This window comes from Haemorhous mexicanus, chromosome 1 (genome assembly GCF_027477595.1).
Source record: "Haemorhous mexicanus isolate bHaeMex1 chromosome 1, bHaeMex1.pri, whole genome shotgun sequence".
Lineage (NCBI taxonomy): Eukaryota > Metazoa > Chordata > Aves > Passeriformes > Fringillidae > Haemorhous > Haemorhous mexicanus.
In genome coordinates, this window is record NC_082341.1 from 155413833 (window position 1) to 155429368 (window position 15536).

At 42.3% G+C, this 15536-nt stretch overlaps 1 protein-coding gene across 5 annotated transcripts in view; it reads right to left on the reverse strand.

Moving 5' to 3' along the window:
• The window catches only part of TSNARE1 (t-SNARE domain containing 1), a 450161-nt gene that overhangs the window by 298579 nt on the left and 136046 nt on the right, over positions 1–15536 (reverse strand). For all 5 annotated transcript variants that reach the window (XM_059867827.1, XM_059867836.1, XM_059867801.1 and 2 more), the window contains one exon: positions 1322–1399. In XM_059867827.1, coding sequence (XP_059723810.1) covers positions 1322–1399 — 78 coding nt within the window. The remainder of the gene's footprint in view (positions 1–1321; positions 1400–15536) is intronic.

A 15536-nucleotide genomic window follows, 5' to 3' on the forward strand; every position in this document is an offset into this window, starting at 1 on the left:
ACCTTTAGGTTTTCTCAGGATAAAACTCCACTGTGGAGGTAATGGTGATTGAGGCACAGGGGCACATCAAGTCAGCCCTAATCTGGCCAGTTTGGACAGGAACAACACACACAGACTCATGAGAAGGTTGCACAACTTCAGTCTGAGCTTTCAGTTTGGAAGGAGAAGTGCTGTTACCACTCATCACTAGCATGGTCAAATTAAAACTATTGGTGCTGGAGCAGCCAAAACTGGTCCTAATGCAGGTATTTCTGTGTGTTATGGTGTGATTGTTCACCCACTTGAAAGCCAAGTATCACAGCTGGGAGGTTCAAGCTCCCATAGTGGCCAAAATCCCTTTTTTATATGGGATGTATGTCACCAATTCAAGGGTCACCAATCCCCTGTAGTTACAGAAAAATTGATGCTTGAATTTTCCTGGCAGATGGAGCATACACAACTCATCAAAAGTAGAGACAACTACATTTTAGAAGTTTTTAATTCCCATCCCTGTTCTAAGAAGGATTCCTTGCTACAGCAACCAGAGCTGTACCCCTAGGACACACTGAGGAAGAATTACACAAATAAGGAGGCACTAAAATACTTTTCCTACACCTAGGCCAGGTCTCTCTGTCATCCAAGACACAGAAAGAACAGACACAGAAGTTGTCCAGATGATTCCAAAGTAATTTCAAGGTCTACTGTAAAATCAGCACTGATAATTTCAGATCCCACTGGTATGTTTTAGAACTGGGGTACGATGGCATTGCCTTCCAATCAGCAATTTTAGTTTATATTTGTCTGCAAGATAAATTCCTCCAGCCTCACCCAACAAAACTGATGAGCCAGAGCTTGTTTCAAAGGAGGGAGGACTCTGCATCTCTAGGGACTGGGGAGATACCCCTGCCCAACCTAGAGAGTGAAGAAAAGCAGAATTTTGGTGTTTTTCCAAGGGAGATAGATGTTTTGCAAGCTCATGTGACAGGCTCTGAACACAGTAGTGCTGCAACAGATTTGAAAACGAGCTTGGTTTGTTCCACCTTTCTGAGCTCTAGCTCTCTATTGTAACAGATGACACAATTAAAAATAGAAAAAAAGGATGTGGTCTCAGCAAGGATTGGAATGTATCTGTGCCTGTTGGATGGAACATATGGTGGAATATTTTTACATCTTTTAAGGAGCTGTGTGTTGGACATGTGCTGCTGCTCGTGAGATGCAGCAGCAGAAAAGCTGCATTAATATTTGCCCCCTGACAAGAGGAGCTGCCAGGGGCCGTGGCCATGCACAGGAATCATCAGCAGGACAGCACAGAAGGCACCAGGAAAGCTCTCATTTAACTCACCATTGGAGTTAATTCGGAAGACATTGGCTGAAGTCTCCTGAAAAAGTTCCTGCAGTTCACTGGGATCAATCTGGGTGGCTGTGAAGAGAAAAACAGAGAAAAAAAAGAGTGTTAAAACTGGACACCACCAATCACCTTGAAAGGGGGATGGTGGTTTGAAAGGGGATGTAGATTCCTGCTTGCTGCAGAAATTTAGCCCAGGTAGGGTGGTCTGATGCAGATTTACACAGGGCCTGGTGGTGGAACTTGCACTGGACAGACAAATCCAGCACCAGGACAGTGAAGATGCTGCTGCAACACAGTGGATACAGCCCACATGGACTGAGATGGCATTTGTAGGGATTATCAGCAACCTGAATACAAATAACTCCACCTCATTTACCAAGTGGGAGTATCAGAACCACGACTGAAGGAGAAACCACGGTGCCAAGTGATGGCCAACCAGCACTTTCCAGAGCAGGAGAGCCCATACAGGGTCATGTCTATGGAAAAAGCAGTGAGCAGAGGGCACCTGCTCTGTGGGGTCAAAGCTTTTGGGGCAGGAGGGAGGTGGGAGCTCAGTGGGATCTCCACACATTCCTCTCCTGACCCCCAAGAGAGGTTCCTCTTCTTCCCATTCCTTCCTGACAGCTCAAATGCAAGGGACAATGAGTCAGTGCCAGGAATTTCTACTGCTGGTGCACAGAAAAATTTTCACAACTTCATTCCCAAAGCCCCCACTTTAGCCAAAGTGCTCAAATCTGCCCTAAAAGGAGAACACTGAAGTGAGGGTTTGAACATTTTGGGGTTTCAGGTTTTGTGGGGGTTTTGTTGGTTGGTTGTTTTTTTTAAAATTTGTTTTATGTTGTTGTTTGTGTTTTGCTTCATTTGGTTTTGTTTTGTTGTTGTTTTGTTTGTCTGTTTAGGGGGTTTGTTTATTGTTGTTTTGGTTTGGTTTTTTAGCCTAATTTCCCAACTTTAAAATCCCTGAAACTGTCCCCAGCTTCTCCAGAGTTTCGTCATCCCCAGAGGAGTGATGAGCTACACTAGAGAATCACAGAACCACAGAATATTTTGGGATGGAAAGGATCTTAAAGATCATCCAGTTCCATCCCCCTGCCACGGGCAGGGACACCTTCCACTGTCCCAGGTTGCTCCAAGCTCCATCCAGCCTGGCCTTGGACACTTCCAGGGATGGGGAATTCACAGTTTCTCTGGACAACCTGTGCCAGGGCCTTACCATCCTCATAGGGAAGAATTACTTCCTAATATCCTATCTAAATCTGCCTTCCTTCAGCTTTACACCATTAATTATGGCTGTATTGAGTCCATCTCACAGAGTAAGGATACATCATGTAAATAAGCTTTAACCAGGCATTTCAATTTTAATTGATCACAGTCACCAGAGAAACTCATTTGTAATGATGTCTTTGTCACCAGTTTTATGGCAGCAGCTTTCCAGCAGATTATTTTTTTATTCTGCCTCCCACCTGTGTAAGCTTTCCAAGAGGCTGCTTCACCTGAAACTTTGGTCACATCCTGAAGCACCCCAGGGCTTTTCCACCCAGCAGAGTCCAACAGCCCCTGCTATCACCTCTGAGGTGAAACATCTCAGACTCAAACAGGAGCTGAGATTCATTTCTGCAAGTCAGCAGGCTGGAACTCTGACCTACTCTTCATCCTTTCACCAGATTTTCCTAAGCTGCTAAAGCACCACACACCCAACCTGTGCTTGGCAGAGCAGAAAGATAATGGTGGAGCAAGGCAAAAATGAGGAAAATTGGGCAAAACAAGAAGCCTGCTGGATGCACTGCTCAGGTTAGGGCTGAGGATGTATCTCCCAGTGCTGGAGGAGCAGCTGCATATCCAGAGAGCTGAATTTCCACTGCTCCTCACACTCATTGAGATGGTTCAGGCTTGTAACAGCTGTAAATAAAGTCATGGATCAGCCTGTCGGGATGACACAAATCCTGCTGTTTAATCCAAATGCACAGAGCCTCATTGCTGGAGATTTTCCCACTCTTCTCTTCCTGCAGTTTCTCCTAAATCAACTGTCCCAGACACTCTTTTCCTTTGTTCTACAGGGGAGGCTACAGATGAGCAGAAATTAGTCTGGGCTCCCCTGTCCCCCAGGAATTTCACTTGTTACTAACAAAGTCCAGCTCTCATGAAATCACTGGCAAAAGAGCAGCACAGGAAAAGATTTTCAGATTTATACAGAGTGTTGTTACCCTCATCTTAGGCGTTTCTTCTTGGAGTTTCATGCTTCAGAACTCATCCGCACATTTTGGGACAGAAGTAATTTTGGATAGGTGGGGGTGGGGGGTGTTAACTTCTTTTTTTTATTTTTTCCTTAGAATCACTAAATTTGCCTCAAAAGATTTTTGTCCTGGCCCAGTGATCCTGAGGCACTGAGGTACTGAATAAAGCCTCAGATGAACCATGAAGCAACCAAACCAAGGGCTGGGAGATGAATTGGAATCACCCAGCTGGGAACAGCACTGCTTCAAATCCCCAAATAATCCAGACTGCAGATTCCAGTGCACTCCAACACGGGGACACTCCTGCACAGCCTCCAGCAGGTACCTCTGAGGAGTCACTCCAAATGCCAAAGTCACACCAAGAGTCAAGATGAAATACCCCAAAGATTGCAAAAGGCAGGAGAAGCACAAATTTCACTGAGAAGAAAACACAGAGCAACACTGAGAGCCCAGAGTTGTTCCATGAAGTTTAAAACTACCCAAAAATTCAGGTGCTAATTTGGGAGGGTGAGATTTATTTCTATTTATTGGTTGGAGACCAGTTTTCTCACCCTGTGCCACAATTCCCTGATGGGAAAGAGACAATGAATGTGGATCATACTCAGAAATCATGGAAATAATTCATTTTTTCTTCCACATATTCATCGTAGTCAAAATTATATAAATGGAAGAGGACTGTGAAGTTATAAACTCCTCTCAAAAGGCCTCTCAGTCCACATTTACCTAGCAGCACCCACAATCACCCTCACACCTAAAAAAAAAAAGCAAATTAAATCTAAAAAAATAACAAAAAACCAAGGCAAATGAAGCCTTTGTCCAAAATTTCCAAACAATTACTTTGAAAATGCAATTCAAGGAGAATGTTTTTTTCTGAGAAAATGGCACTGTATCTGGCTTGCAGTTTCCTGCCCCTAGACTTTTTATTTCACATCACAGCATGCTGCCAGTTCTGGCTTTTATTTTGCAAAAGAAAAGAAAATAGTAACAAGGAGGCTGTTTTAACTACTCCAATTTCAAGCTTCAACACATCAAGCCGAGATGTTGTAACTATTCATGGAGGATGCAGCAGTTCAAGCAGACAAGCAGAACAATTTAAAAACAGCAGCAGAAAGCAAAGCCAAACTGCCTCTGTACTACCATGCCAAGGAAGAAAAACCCAGACTGAGAAGTGGATGTGAAGTCAGATAAAAAATTAAACTTCTTTGATTACATCAAGTGAGCACTTAAATATTATGATTTCCCAAGAAGGATTAGGAGGTTTCTGATATGCATTAAATGATGTCATGCATTAAATACTGACACTAACAGAGTTCAGGGCCACAGCTGGGAAAAAATGAGTTTTATTTACACTGTGGGCCTTCAAGACTGAGAAGGTTTTGCAGTGGATGTGTTACAGAATCCCAGATGCAAATAGTTTCTCCTTCATTTCTTTAACTGGACATTTGCAAAAAAAAAAAAAAAACATTTGTACTGTTTCCATTTATTTTTCCAGGAAAATCCCCTTGGACCCCAGGAAGACCCAACTTCCTCTGCTATCAGTTCAGCCTCCTCCTTGCCTAGCATATGGTGATTTCCTGCTATATTTATTGCTGTTTTTTTATTTGTATTCATAGAAGTCATAGAATGCTTGGGGTTGGAAGGGACCCTAAATACCACCTGGTCCTGCCACCATGGGCAGGGACACCTTCCACCAAACCAGGTCACTCAAACCCCCACCAACCAACTCCTAAAGCAGCAGCAAACAATGGCATTTCTGATATTTGCCTATTTAATTCTTCTCTCCTTTGCCTGAAAAGCCCCACGGGCACCCAGGTAGATGCAACAGATGGAAAAAAGAGCTTTTTAATACCTACTTTGCCAAAGCAAAGTGTGTCACTGCACACTCTGCAGGGGGAGACCTCAGCTGTGAGTGGGACCTTGAGGAACTTTGTGACTTGGGAGTGGAGTGTTAGCTCAGAAATTGCTTCCTCTGGGCAAAAATCTGTGAGGCTGCAGCAAGCTTAAATCCAGCCATGCAACATCACCTCACACTCATCTGCTGTGCAGGGGTTGGGCCTGAGACCTCTGTGTTACCTGTCACACTCTGGATCAATGCAAAAAAGGAGAAAGAAAAGAAAAAAACAAAAAAGGAAAGAAAAAGAAAACTGAATCATGGAATCACTGAGGTTGGAAAAAACATCTGAATCCAACCATTAACCAAGCACTGCCAAATCCACCACTAAACTGTGTGCCTTGAGTGGCACTTCTACACATCTTTGAAATATCTCCAGGGATGGTGACTCAGTCACTTCCCCTGACATCCTGTTCCCATGACTGATGACCCTTTCATTGAAGAAATTGTTCCTAACATCCAATACAAACCCCACCTGCTGAATCTTGAGGCCATTTCCTCTTTTTCTACCACTTCCTACTTGGGACAAGTGACAGACCCCAGCCTGGCTGCAATATCCCTCCAGGGAAATGTAAGGAGTGGTTGAGAAGCTTAAAAATCCATGCAAGCCTTACACATGATTTTTGCAGCCTCTGTTTCAGAGAACACTCAGAGTGCATCACTTTCCACGATCCAGAGCAATTATAATCTTTTAATTCATCACAATTCTGTCTACAGGAGACAACTGTGGATGAGGACTGGCCAGTGGAGGGATGTGGTGTCTGTGCTTGGAGCAAAACAGAACCCAAGGACTCCTGTGCTGCTTCCCCCAGTCTTGCTCAGGAGGGAGAAAATAATTCTGCTGCACCTGGCCATCCCTGGGGCTCTCAGGTGCTGGGACAATCAACAGCTCCAAGCACCACCACCAGCAGCTTTGGTAGGGAAGGAGAAATCCCAGCAGGAATTTATTTCAGTTCCTCTTCAGGACAAGCCAAATATGATGCTTGACCAGGCTTATAAGGTCTTGTCTCGAGTGAGCTGGATAAAATTAATGTAAAAGGGAATTGCTGGAGGTCCAGGACAACACTCATGGAAAAGGAACCTACAGGAACATCCTTTCACCTAATGGTAATGAAAAGCACCCATGTTTGCCATGTTAATCTTCCTTTCCTGTTAATTATTTCACACTAATTTGGAGCTCCTAATGGCTTTTCTTCAGCCAGGTGAAGTCAATTCCCTCCCTGAACTCAATTTTGCAGCAAACTCAAAATAACCTGAAGGTTGCAGAGAAGAAGCGGCAGTAATTAAAGTAACTGGGGTAAAATGGGGGAAAAGAAGAAAAACAGGACAAGAATTTGATCTTTCTACTTAAATACCTAATGTGGCTGCAGCAAAGCAACTCAGCACCTCAAATTCCCATGGATTTATCCCCAAAGCACCACCAAGAATTCCATCTGTGGTCTGTTAAAGAAAGTCACAGATTTCCTGCAGCTCCTCTCCTTTGAAAGCTTTAACTGAGGTTACAACATCATCCTTTGCTGAAGAAATTCCCACATAAAGTTACTTGGTCTCCAGACTCCTCTCTCCTGCCAAGAAACACCTGCAAGGTGTAAAAAAAGCAGGCAGAAAACAACCTGCTCACTCTGATCTCAAACCATCCACCCCAAATCCTCACTTTGCCTCCAGCAGTATGGATTAAGTCTCACCACACCCAGCCCTGTGGCTTAACCCTTTTACAGCTGAGCTGAGTGGAGGAGTCTCACCCATCCAGCACCTTGTTCCTCCTCCAGGGCCACTCAAGCCATTGCAAAGCTTCAGTTCCCCCTTTTCACACCATTATCCAAGAGGCTAATTCCTCGTTGAAGACTGAGATCCACAATGAGAGGCATGAAATGAACTTCAGGGAGAGGAAGAGATTGATTTTTGGCAGCTAGCCAGAGAGGAAAAGAGATTTGCTCTGGAAAAAAATGGAAAATTCATGTCTTTATTTTAGTTTTTCCCCAAGAGTTGGCATTGAAGTGAAAAGGTGGAAGAAGATGAAGGAGGCCAAGGACAAGAAAGAGTAAAGAGAAAGAAGCCAATTGTCATGTAAGGAAGAAAATGCAAAAGGCAAGAAGTGGTGGGGGCAGGGACACCTACACCCATCCCAGACAAGTCCTTTAGTCCCCAGCACTCAAAAGCTTCCCAGGGTGTTCTACCCTGTGGGTTCTCTGGTGTCTGATCCCATGTTCCACACAGACCTTGGTTTCTTCCACTCCTAGAACACTGTTTTGGTCTTCCACTGCCTTCCCCTTTCATACAAAACACAGGAACCTTGATTCTCCTCATCACCTCTGCTCTCCTGTTGACGCTGGTCAAAAAAAGCTTCAACAAACACCAGGACAGAAAAGATTGGCCAAGGACGTGTTTGAACAAAGTTCCTTTCCTCAAAACAGAGAGCTTAAAATAGAAAAGGAGATGGAAGAGAAAGAAAGAATCATGTGTACTGTGAAGTTGCTCCTGGCGTGCAAGCTGGGGAGGTTTTTATTTCCTGCTGATGAAATTTGAGTGAAATAAGTGATAAAGGGAAATGTAAGCAAAAATCACACTCATCAGGCAATGTGATTTTCATCAGTGCTGTAAAATGTGAGGCTGTTTCACATGGACAAGCTCTGAGGCTCAATGCTACAGATTTGTCCAAAAGGGCCTGGGTCTCCTCAGCACGGCCACAGCACAAAGAGGGAGCACCTTTGGAATTATAGGTGTGAAAATTGGGATGAAGCTGGTGTTTGCACCAATCCTTCCTCAAAGCCCTCCTCACACAGCAGGGACAGTGTGTTCAAGAACTCAATTCCCTACGGGTTTACTCAAGGTCTCTGTTTGCATTAACAATTATAAACTCCTGTTATCTCTTTTTTTTTTTTCTTTTTTTTTGTTTTTTTTACTTTTTAATTAGCTTTCTGATTTGTCCAAGTTCTCCTGAACGTACAAAACACATTTTTCCTGGAAAAATACATTTTTCCTGGTTTTAGAAATGAAGTTTTACCTGAAGGTAAAATTCTTCTCAGCTGGAAGAACACATTTCATCCCACCCATCTAAAAGGGAGAGGAGTTAGGTAGTGAAGTACCTGCCTTCTCCTCCTCTCCCTAAGGGAAAACCAAGAATCAGAATTGGTTGAGTTAGAAGAGACCCACGAGGACCATTGAAGTCCAACTCCTGGCCCTGAACAGGACAATCCCAAGAATTACATCATATGTCTGAGAGCATTGTCCAAAAACTTCACCTCAGACAGGCTTGGTGCTGTGACCACTGCCCTGGGGAGCTGTTCCAGAGCCCAGCCACCCCCTGGGTGAAGAAATTTTTCCTAATATCCAATAAACCTCCCCTGACACAATTTCAGGCCATTCCCTCAGGTCCTGTCACTGGTCACCAGACAGCAGAGATCAGTGCCTGCCCTTCCTTTTCAAGGACGTTGCTCCCACCTCACTTCCCCACCAGGTAACACTCCCAGAAAAATTAGAGAGAAAATGAAAGTAAAACCAACACATTTGCTTCCACAGAACAGAATTTTTTTTTTTTTTTTTTTTTTTTTTTTTTTTTTTTTTTTTTTTTTTTTTTTTTACTTTAAAAGTCCTACCACAGCTACAGCAAGTTGGCCAGAGGAGACAGAGGTTTCACAATCTCTAAACCAAATTAAATTCAGGGCCTAAATTCAACAAGTGGATAAGGAGGAATTCAACAAGGAGGCAGGGAGAATCATTTCAGGTTGGTAAGGACCCTACCTCGGGTCCCTTTTTTGTCTTGGGCTCTCTGAAACAGTTTCAATACCTAAACCTTTTCCAAGCCTCTAAATTTACACTTAATTAACACGTTCCCAGAGAAGTTAGTGCAGTGTCCCCAGAACAAATGCTGCTGGTAGAGCTTGCAAGTTTTAACTAGAGCTCAGCATGGTTCTTTCTTAGGAAAAGCCTAGCAAATAAAATAAAAAAGAAGCCTTGAATACAGATACAATACATATTTCTGAGAGAAATAGTAAATACATTGCCTATCCCAAGGGAAGTCTAGGAAGCCGAGGAAAAAGGCTATTCAGGCAAAAGTTTCTCATGTCAGTGAGGCCTAGGGAAGTGGGATCAAAACTCGGCAGCTTGGCAAGTGTCTGTGCCCTTGGTGGCACAGCAGGCACTGCAAGGGACACTCCAGCCATGGAGAATTATCCCTTATGGAATTAAAGAAGGTAAAGGGCGAGCATTAATTAGCAGTAAAATTAAACTTCAGAAATTAAAGATGATACAGAATTTAGAAAGTCTGTCCTCCACAACCTAGCTGAGGAAAAAGGCTGCACACAATTCCTGCACTTCCATTGAAGTCAGCCAAGAGATGATTTTTGTCCTAAGCCACTTGGAAGGAGCATTAAACCCAGGAGTGCTTTGCCATATTCCCATCACTCCCGTGAGGGAAACAGCCCCATGCTATTCCAAACACAGCACCAAGTCCTCAGCCACAAAAATACAAATCTTTGTGTCCCCAAGAGCTGGTTCAAAGAGAAAAGGAAACATTAGGAAACATCAGAGATCCATAAGGCACCAGCACAAGTTGCCAGGAGAAGCTGTGGACGTGTCAGCCATAGAAGTGTTCAAGAAAAAGTTGGATGGGACCCTGAGCAACCCGTTGTAGTGGAAGGTGGGTTGGAACAAGATGATTTTGAAGGTCCCATTAAACTCAGAAGATTCCATAGTTCTATGATTAATTCTCTTTCTACAGTGCAATCAAGACTCAATCAGATTTGCTTTGCATTGCTTCTGGTTAAGGTGTTTTTGTTCACTTTGGTATCCTTGTTTAGCAAAGATGCTAATAACAAACTGCTGAATAAGAAAGGAAAAGACTCTCTAGTGAATTGCACCTCAGCTGGTGTGTCCAGGACAGCACAGACAGTGCCAGAGTCTCAGCTCAGGTAGGAGTGTGGCCAAGGAAATCCACAACTGTTGAAATCATAGAAATCATAGAATGGTTTGAGTTGGAAGTGACCTTAAAGATCATCCAGTTCCAACCGCCCTGCCATGGCTGGAGAAATGTGTCAACAACTCACTGTTCAGTTTTGCCAAACCTGAGGGTGCATCTCCAACTTTCTCACAGCAGCAGTAGTCACAAACAGCCTCCCAAATCCACCCATATGCTACTAAGGGAATAAAGAGAAATATCCAAACTGTCCACAAAGAGAGGCTGTTCCTGAAGCCAGCCCTGAGACACTCTGCCAGACCATGCACTGACTCTTGGCCAAGTGGAGAGGCTCCTCCTTGGGGAGCATCACATGTTCCATGTACCCAGAGTGAGCAATTAGCAGCCCTGCCCCAATTTCCTCCATTTCTGGAGGTGGATTTTGCAAGTGAACGGCAAATCCATGACCAAAATCCTGGAAAGTCAGCAAGTACAGTCTTGACAAGGTGCAGAGAACTCCCAGAGAGGATCAGAAACAAGAGAAAGTTGATGGCACAAGGTGTCACTCAGAAGATGAGCTACGCTCTGCTGTAAAAGCAAAGTGCTGGATAAAGCAGACATGCTCCTTCCAACTCATGATGGGGAGGAAAACACCCAACAAAACTCAAAAAAAAAGTTCCAACCAACCAACAAACTTTGCTACTTTACTACCCTAACAGTTTATTTCAATTTATTATTAATAAGTTCCCTGCTTTTCAAAAACCACAAAAAATATATCAGATTTTTTTTCCCCAGCAGCAAGTGACAGTTTGTGCTTCTCACTCTTTTCTTCCCAAGCTTGTTAAAGATGTCAGAGAGCAGCAACATCAGTACAAAACCTGATATTCCCTGCATCTGCATTAATGCTGCCAGAGAAACCTGTTCTCATCCTATGCTCCTGCTTAGGCAGCAGGGAAAAAAAAACTAAAAGCAAAAAAAAAAAAAACCCAAACCAGCATGGAAAACAAACAAACAAACAAACACACTGCCTTCTATTTCTAAGAAAAAACAGCAGCTCTTGTTGATTTAGTAGAAGGAAATGTCAAAGACTCACGAGGCTGTTACTAAAATAAAGAGCCCATCACTTCATGGGGGCAGCACAATGGCTAAAAGTGATTTGAAGGTCAGGGGAGGTTGGCAGCCCATGGGAAAGGAGCTGGTGGGGTCCTCAGCCCTGTTCCACCTGCTCAAACCTCTGTAAAATGAACAAAATAATTCAGAGAACTCCCACTTTCACCACAGGAGTCCACACAGGCTGCGGCGCTCTTCTCCAGACAGGAGAATTAGGGGAAAAAGTTGATTTTCTGTGGTGGTTAAATGCAAAATAGACTTTGGATTTTAAGCAAAATTTTATGAAGAATAAATGCAGAGAAGAGCTGGGTAGTGAATTTAGAAGCTGCTAATTTTGGTGGTGTGGTTTTGGTTGGGCAGTTTTACAATTAAGAGTTTTTCTCCATTTTTAAGCGGGGAGACAAACTTTAAAAGATTTTGCATAATTCTGATGTGTCTCCAAGATGCAATTAAGTCCCTTCTAAATTAAAAAAACCCACTTTGTTTTTGGTTTTGGTTTTTCTTTTTTTTATTATTTTTGCTGGTAGTGGATTAGGATAGAGTTAAAAGGACAATTCATTTTTGATTGAAATTAATCAATGTACTGGAAAATACCAATTAATTTTTAAAACATCCCTATCAAATCCTATTGCTTCTTGCTTTCCAAGATGGAAAGTCTTATCGTGTTCCCTCCTTCATGCTCCAAAGCAGTGGCAAAAGCTAGCATTAAGGCAGTGTCTGCCTGTATTTTTTAAAGAATACCTAAGTCATTAAAAAAACAAAAAAAGGCAAGTTAAGGTATTTGACAGTTTGTTTCATTTTTTAATATTGATGCTGTATAAGGATATAAACAAAACCTGAGTGAAAGCAAGTTTTGTTTGTACTGCCATATTCCTGGGATATCTGCAGTCCTGTGTTAATGCAAGCACAAACAACAGCACCAATAGGATGAGAAAATGTAAAGGAATTGACTGGAATAGAAAAGTGGAAATTGTTAATCTTACACTTACTGCCCGAGCTGTTGGGAATGTAATGTGAAAACAGCCAGCAAAAAAGATGAAGAATCCAAATATTTTTGAAATGTCGTTATTTAAAAATTTATTGGTGATATAAATCACAAAATACTGTTTTTATTTTTAAACTGGTACTTAATCAGCCTCTTCACTGGTCTTATTAATGAACTCAGCACTAATTGGCTTAGAAAACATCTTTTTAAAGATTCAGGCTATTAATGACAAGATGGAGATGGTTTTTTCTCCTGATTAAGTCCATGTGATGCAAGTGAGTGGTAGCAGAAAAAAACATCCCTATGAACAAAAGAGAGAAACCCTATAAAGTATTTCCTTGCCACGACTTTCCAGTTGAACAATGACATCCCATAGGGATGGGACACTGTGAATGCTCCGTCCCTGGAAGTGTCCAAGGCCAGGTTGGACAGAGCTTGGAGCAGCCTGGGACAGTGGAAGGTGTCCTTGCCCATGGCAGGATTGGAACTGGATGATTTACATTCCTTTCCAATCCAAACCATTCCATGATCCAGGTAAATGGATATTTCTACATTCCTTGTAAATGTGATGCTGGATTCTCAAGCTTGTTCCAGAGCCAACACTTGTTGCAGCATGAGGCTGTAGAATTTCAACTGTAGAAAATGCCTTTTCTTCCCATTTTCTTCCTCTTCATAACTTTCTTCATAACTCAAAATTCAGGCCATTTCAAGGACACAGAAGAAAAACTGCTCCCACAGTAAGTAAAACAAAAATCTCAGAAAGACCTTGCAAAGTACTTGAGACCTGCATGAAGAGTTTTTACAAACTAAAAGCCCTGGAGATATGAAGTGAGATCTGGGATGACAGGACAGCAGAAATTACTGAAACAGAGACAAAGTGGATGCAATGGAAAATAGCAATGGAGCAATGCAACAGCTGGCACCGATCTATGGGAAAAAGAGGTTTGTGCATGGGTAGTGTTGTAAATGCTGGAGTAGAATTCCCAACTCAGAGTAAAAGTTCCAACTGATGCACCCTCCTCTTCTGGAGAGCTTCAACTCTCCATCAAAGAAAAAAAAAAAAAAAAAAGGAGCAATGTGATTTATTAGACATTCTAGAAAGAAATTAAAAATGTTAATAGATCCCTTGCCATTTATTGGGAATCTTTATCATGTTTAAATAAGAAAACTATACTGCTAATTTATGCATCATACTTTATATACCTTCTCAGCATTACTGAACAGAGGAAGGAAAATTACTTTTGTTTGCTTAAGATTAACCATAATAGAAACCATCTGGCTCCAAGAATCAGCTCTTTTGGAAGAAATCATAAAACCTATACAGGGTTTTATAATCCATATGTACCAGACCCCAAACGTCGTTCAGAAAGATGAAGTGCCATCTGCTAGAGCTTCTGGAAGTCTCCTGGGCTTGTTTCTGTGGGACATTTTATGTGGATCTGGTCACCCACAGCTTATGAAATCTGCAGCTGGTCAGCAGAGGTTGTAGCAGTGGCCATAAAATGTCCTGTTTCTTGTTGCACAGCTCCTGCTGTAGTTAGTCCCTGGAAAGGAGGACTGGCACAGAAGGCACCAGCTCAGCTGCCTCTCCCTGGGATTCACATGGACCAAATCTTGATTTCTCAGACCCTGAGCCTGCTACTGGCAAGCCCTTTTATTGTTCCTCACAGTGAAATGGTCAATGTGGGGAAACATTACAGGATTAGTCATTTATTTTTTGTACACATTTACTCAGGAACAGAGTGTCCCCATCTACCAAGGGAGGAGTAGAGGAGAACATCCTCTGACTGCCATGTATTACACAGAAAAAAATTACTTTGTGGTTCCACAGACAATTTCAGGTATAAATATTGAGTTGTAGAATGGTTTGGGTTGGAGAGGATGACAAAAATCATCTTCTTCAAACCATTGCTATAGGCAGGGACACTTTTCAATGTCCCAGGTTGCTCCAAGTCCTGGCCTTGGCCATTTCCAGGAATGGGGAAGCCACAGCTGCTCTGGGCACCCTGTGCCTCCCCACCCTCCCAGGAAAGAATTTCTTACTCATATCTAATCTAAATCCATTCTCCCTCGTCCTCTACACACCCTTATTAGAAGCAATCTCACAGACCTGTTACCTCTAACCCAGCACAGCAACACAGCCCTAAGAGGACAGAGCTAAACATAAAATTCAAGTAAAAGAGAAGTTCATTGGAAGTTTATGCAAAGTTACAGCAGAAATGGAGTTTCTCCATGTGTGATGTGATTTGGACAATGAACTTTAACCCTGACACTTGTACATCAAAGAAAAGGACTGTATAGGCAGTAGCATTAATTAGACATTATTATAGTGCTCTCTGCACCTTTGTAAAGCAAAAATCTCCCTTCCTCATGGATAGACCAGTAGCATTTGCAGTGCACTGGGGCTCAGCCCCATGGTCAGGAGGACTGATCCATCCTCAGGGTCAACTGTGCCTTCATCTCCAAGACAAAAAGTGGCTTTTTTGCTGTTTAATTCAGCAGAACTTTGTTCTGTTCCTCATTCTCAGCAGGAGTCATTAAATATCTGCAGAACAGATTTTGCTCTCCATCTTAATTGAAAAGACTCTATTATGTACTTGAACGCAGACTTTCTCCCTTTCTTTCAAAACAAAACTGAGACGTGGCTTGAAGTATTTGCCTAAAAAAAAAAAAAAAATTCCACGGCACTGTGATACTGATGAGTATGAGAAAGTGGAAGTGACAGGAAACTGATGAAGAAAAGGCTGAGGTAAATTTTTTAGACAACTGGTTTATTAGCTGAAGCATTCTGGTTTAGATCAACAGATACAAATGCCAAACCCGGTAAGCTGGTTTCAGCTGAAAGTTTTTTTTTTTCTTCCTCCCTTTACCATACCCTTACAAGCTTTCAAAGGGAAATGTTTTGACATTTTGAACTGAAATACTGTGTTCTCATGATTTGCCCATATTTAAAAAAAAATGAAATAGCAAGAAAATTAGAAAAAAAAAAAACTGTTTCCCCCAAATACTTCAGTTAGTGCAAGTCTCCTTTCTTTTTTTTTTTTTTTTCATTTGCAGATAAGTTCTAAACATAATTGGCAGCCATAAGGATGAAA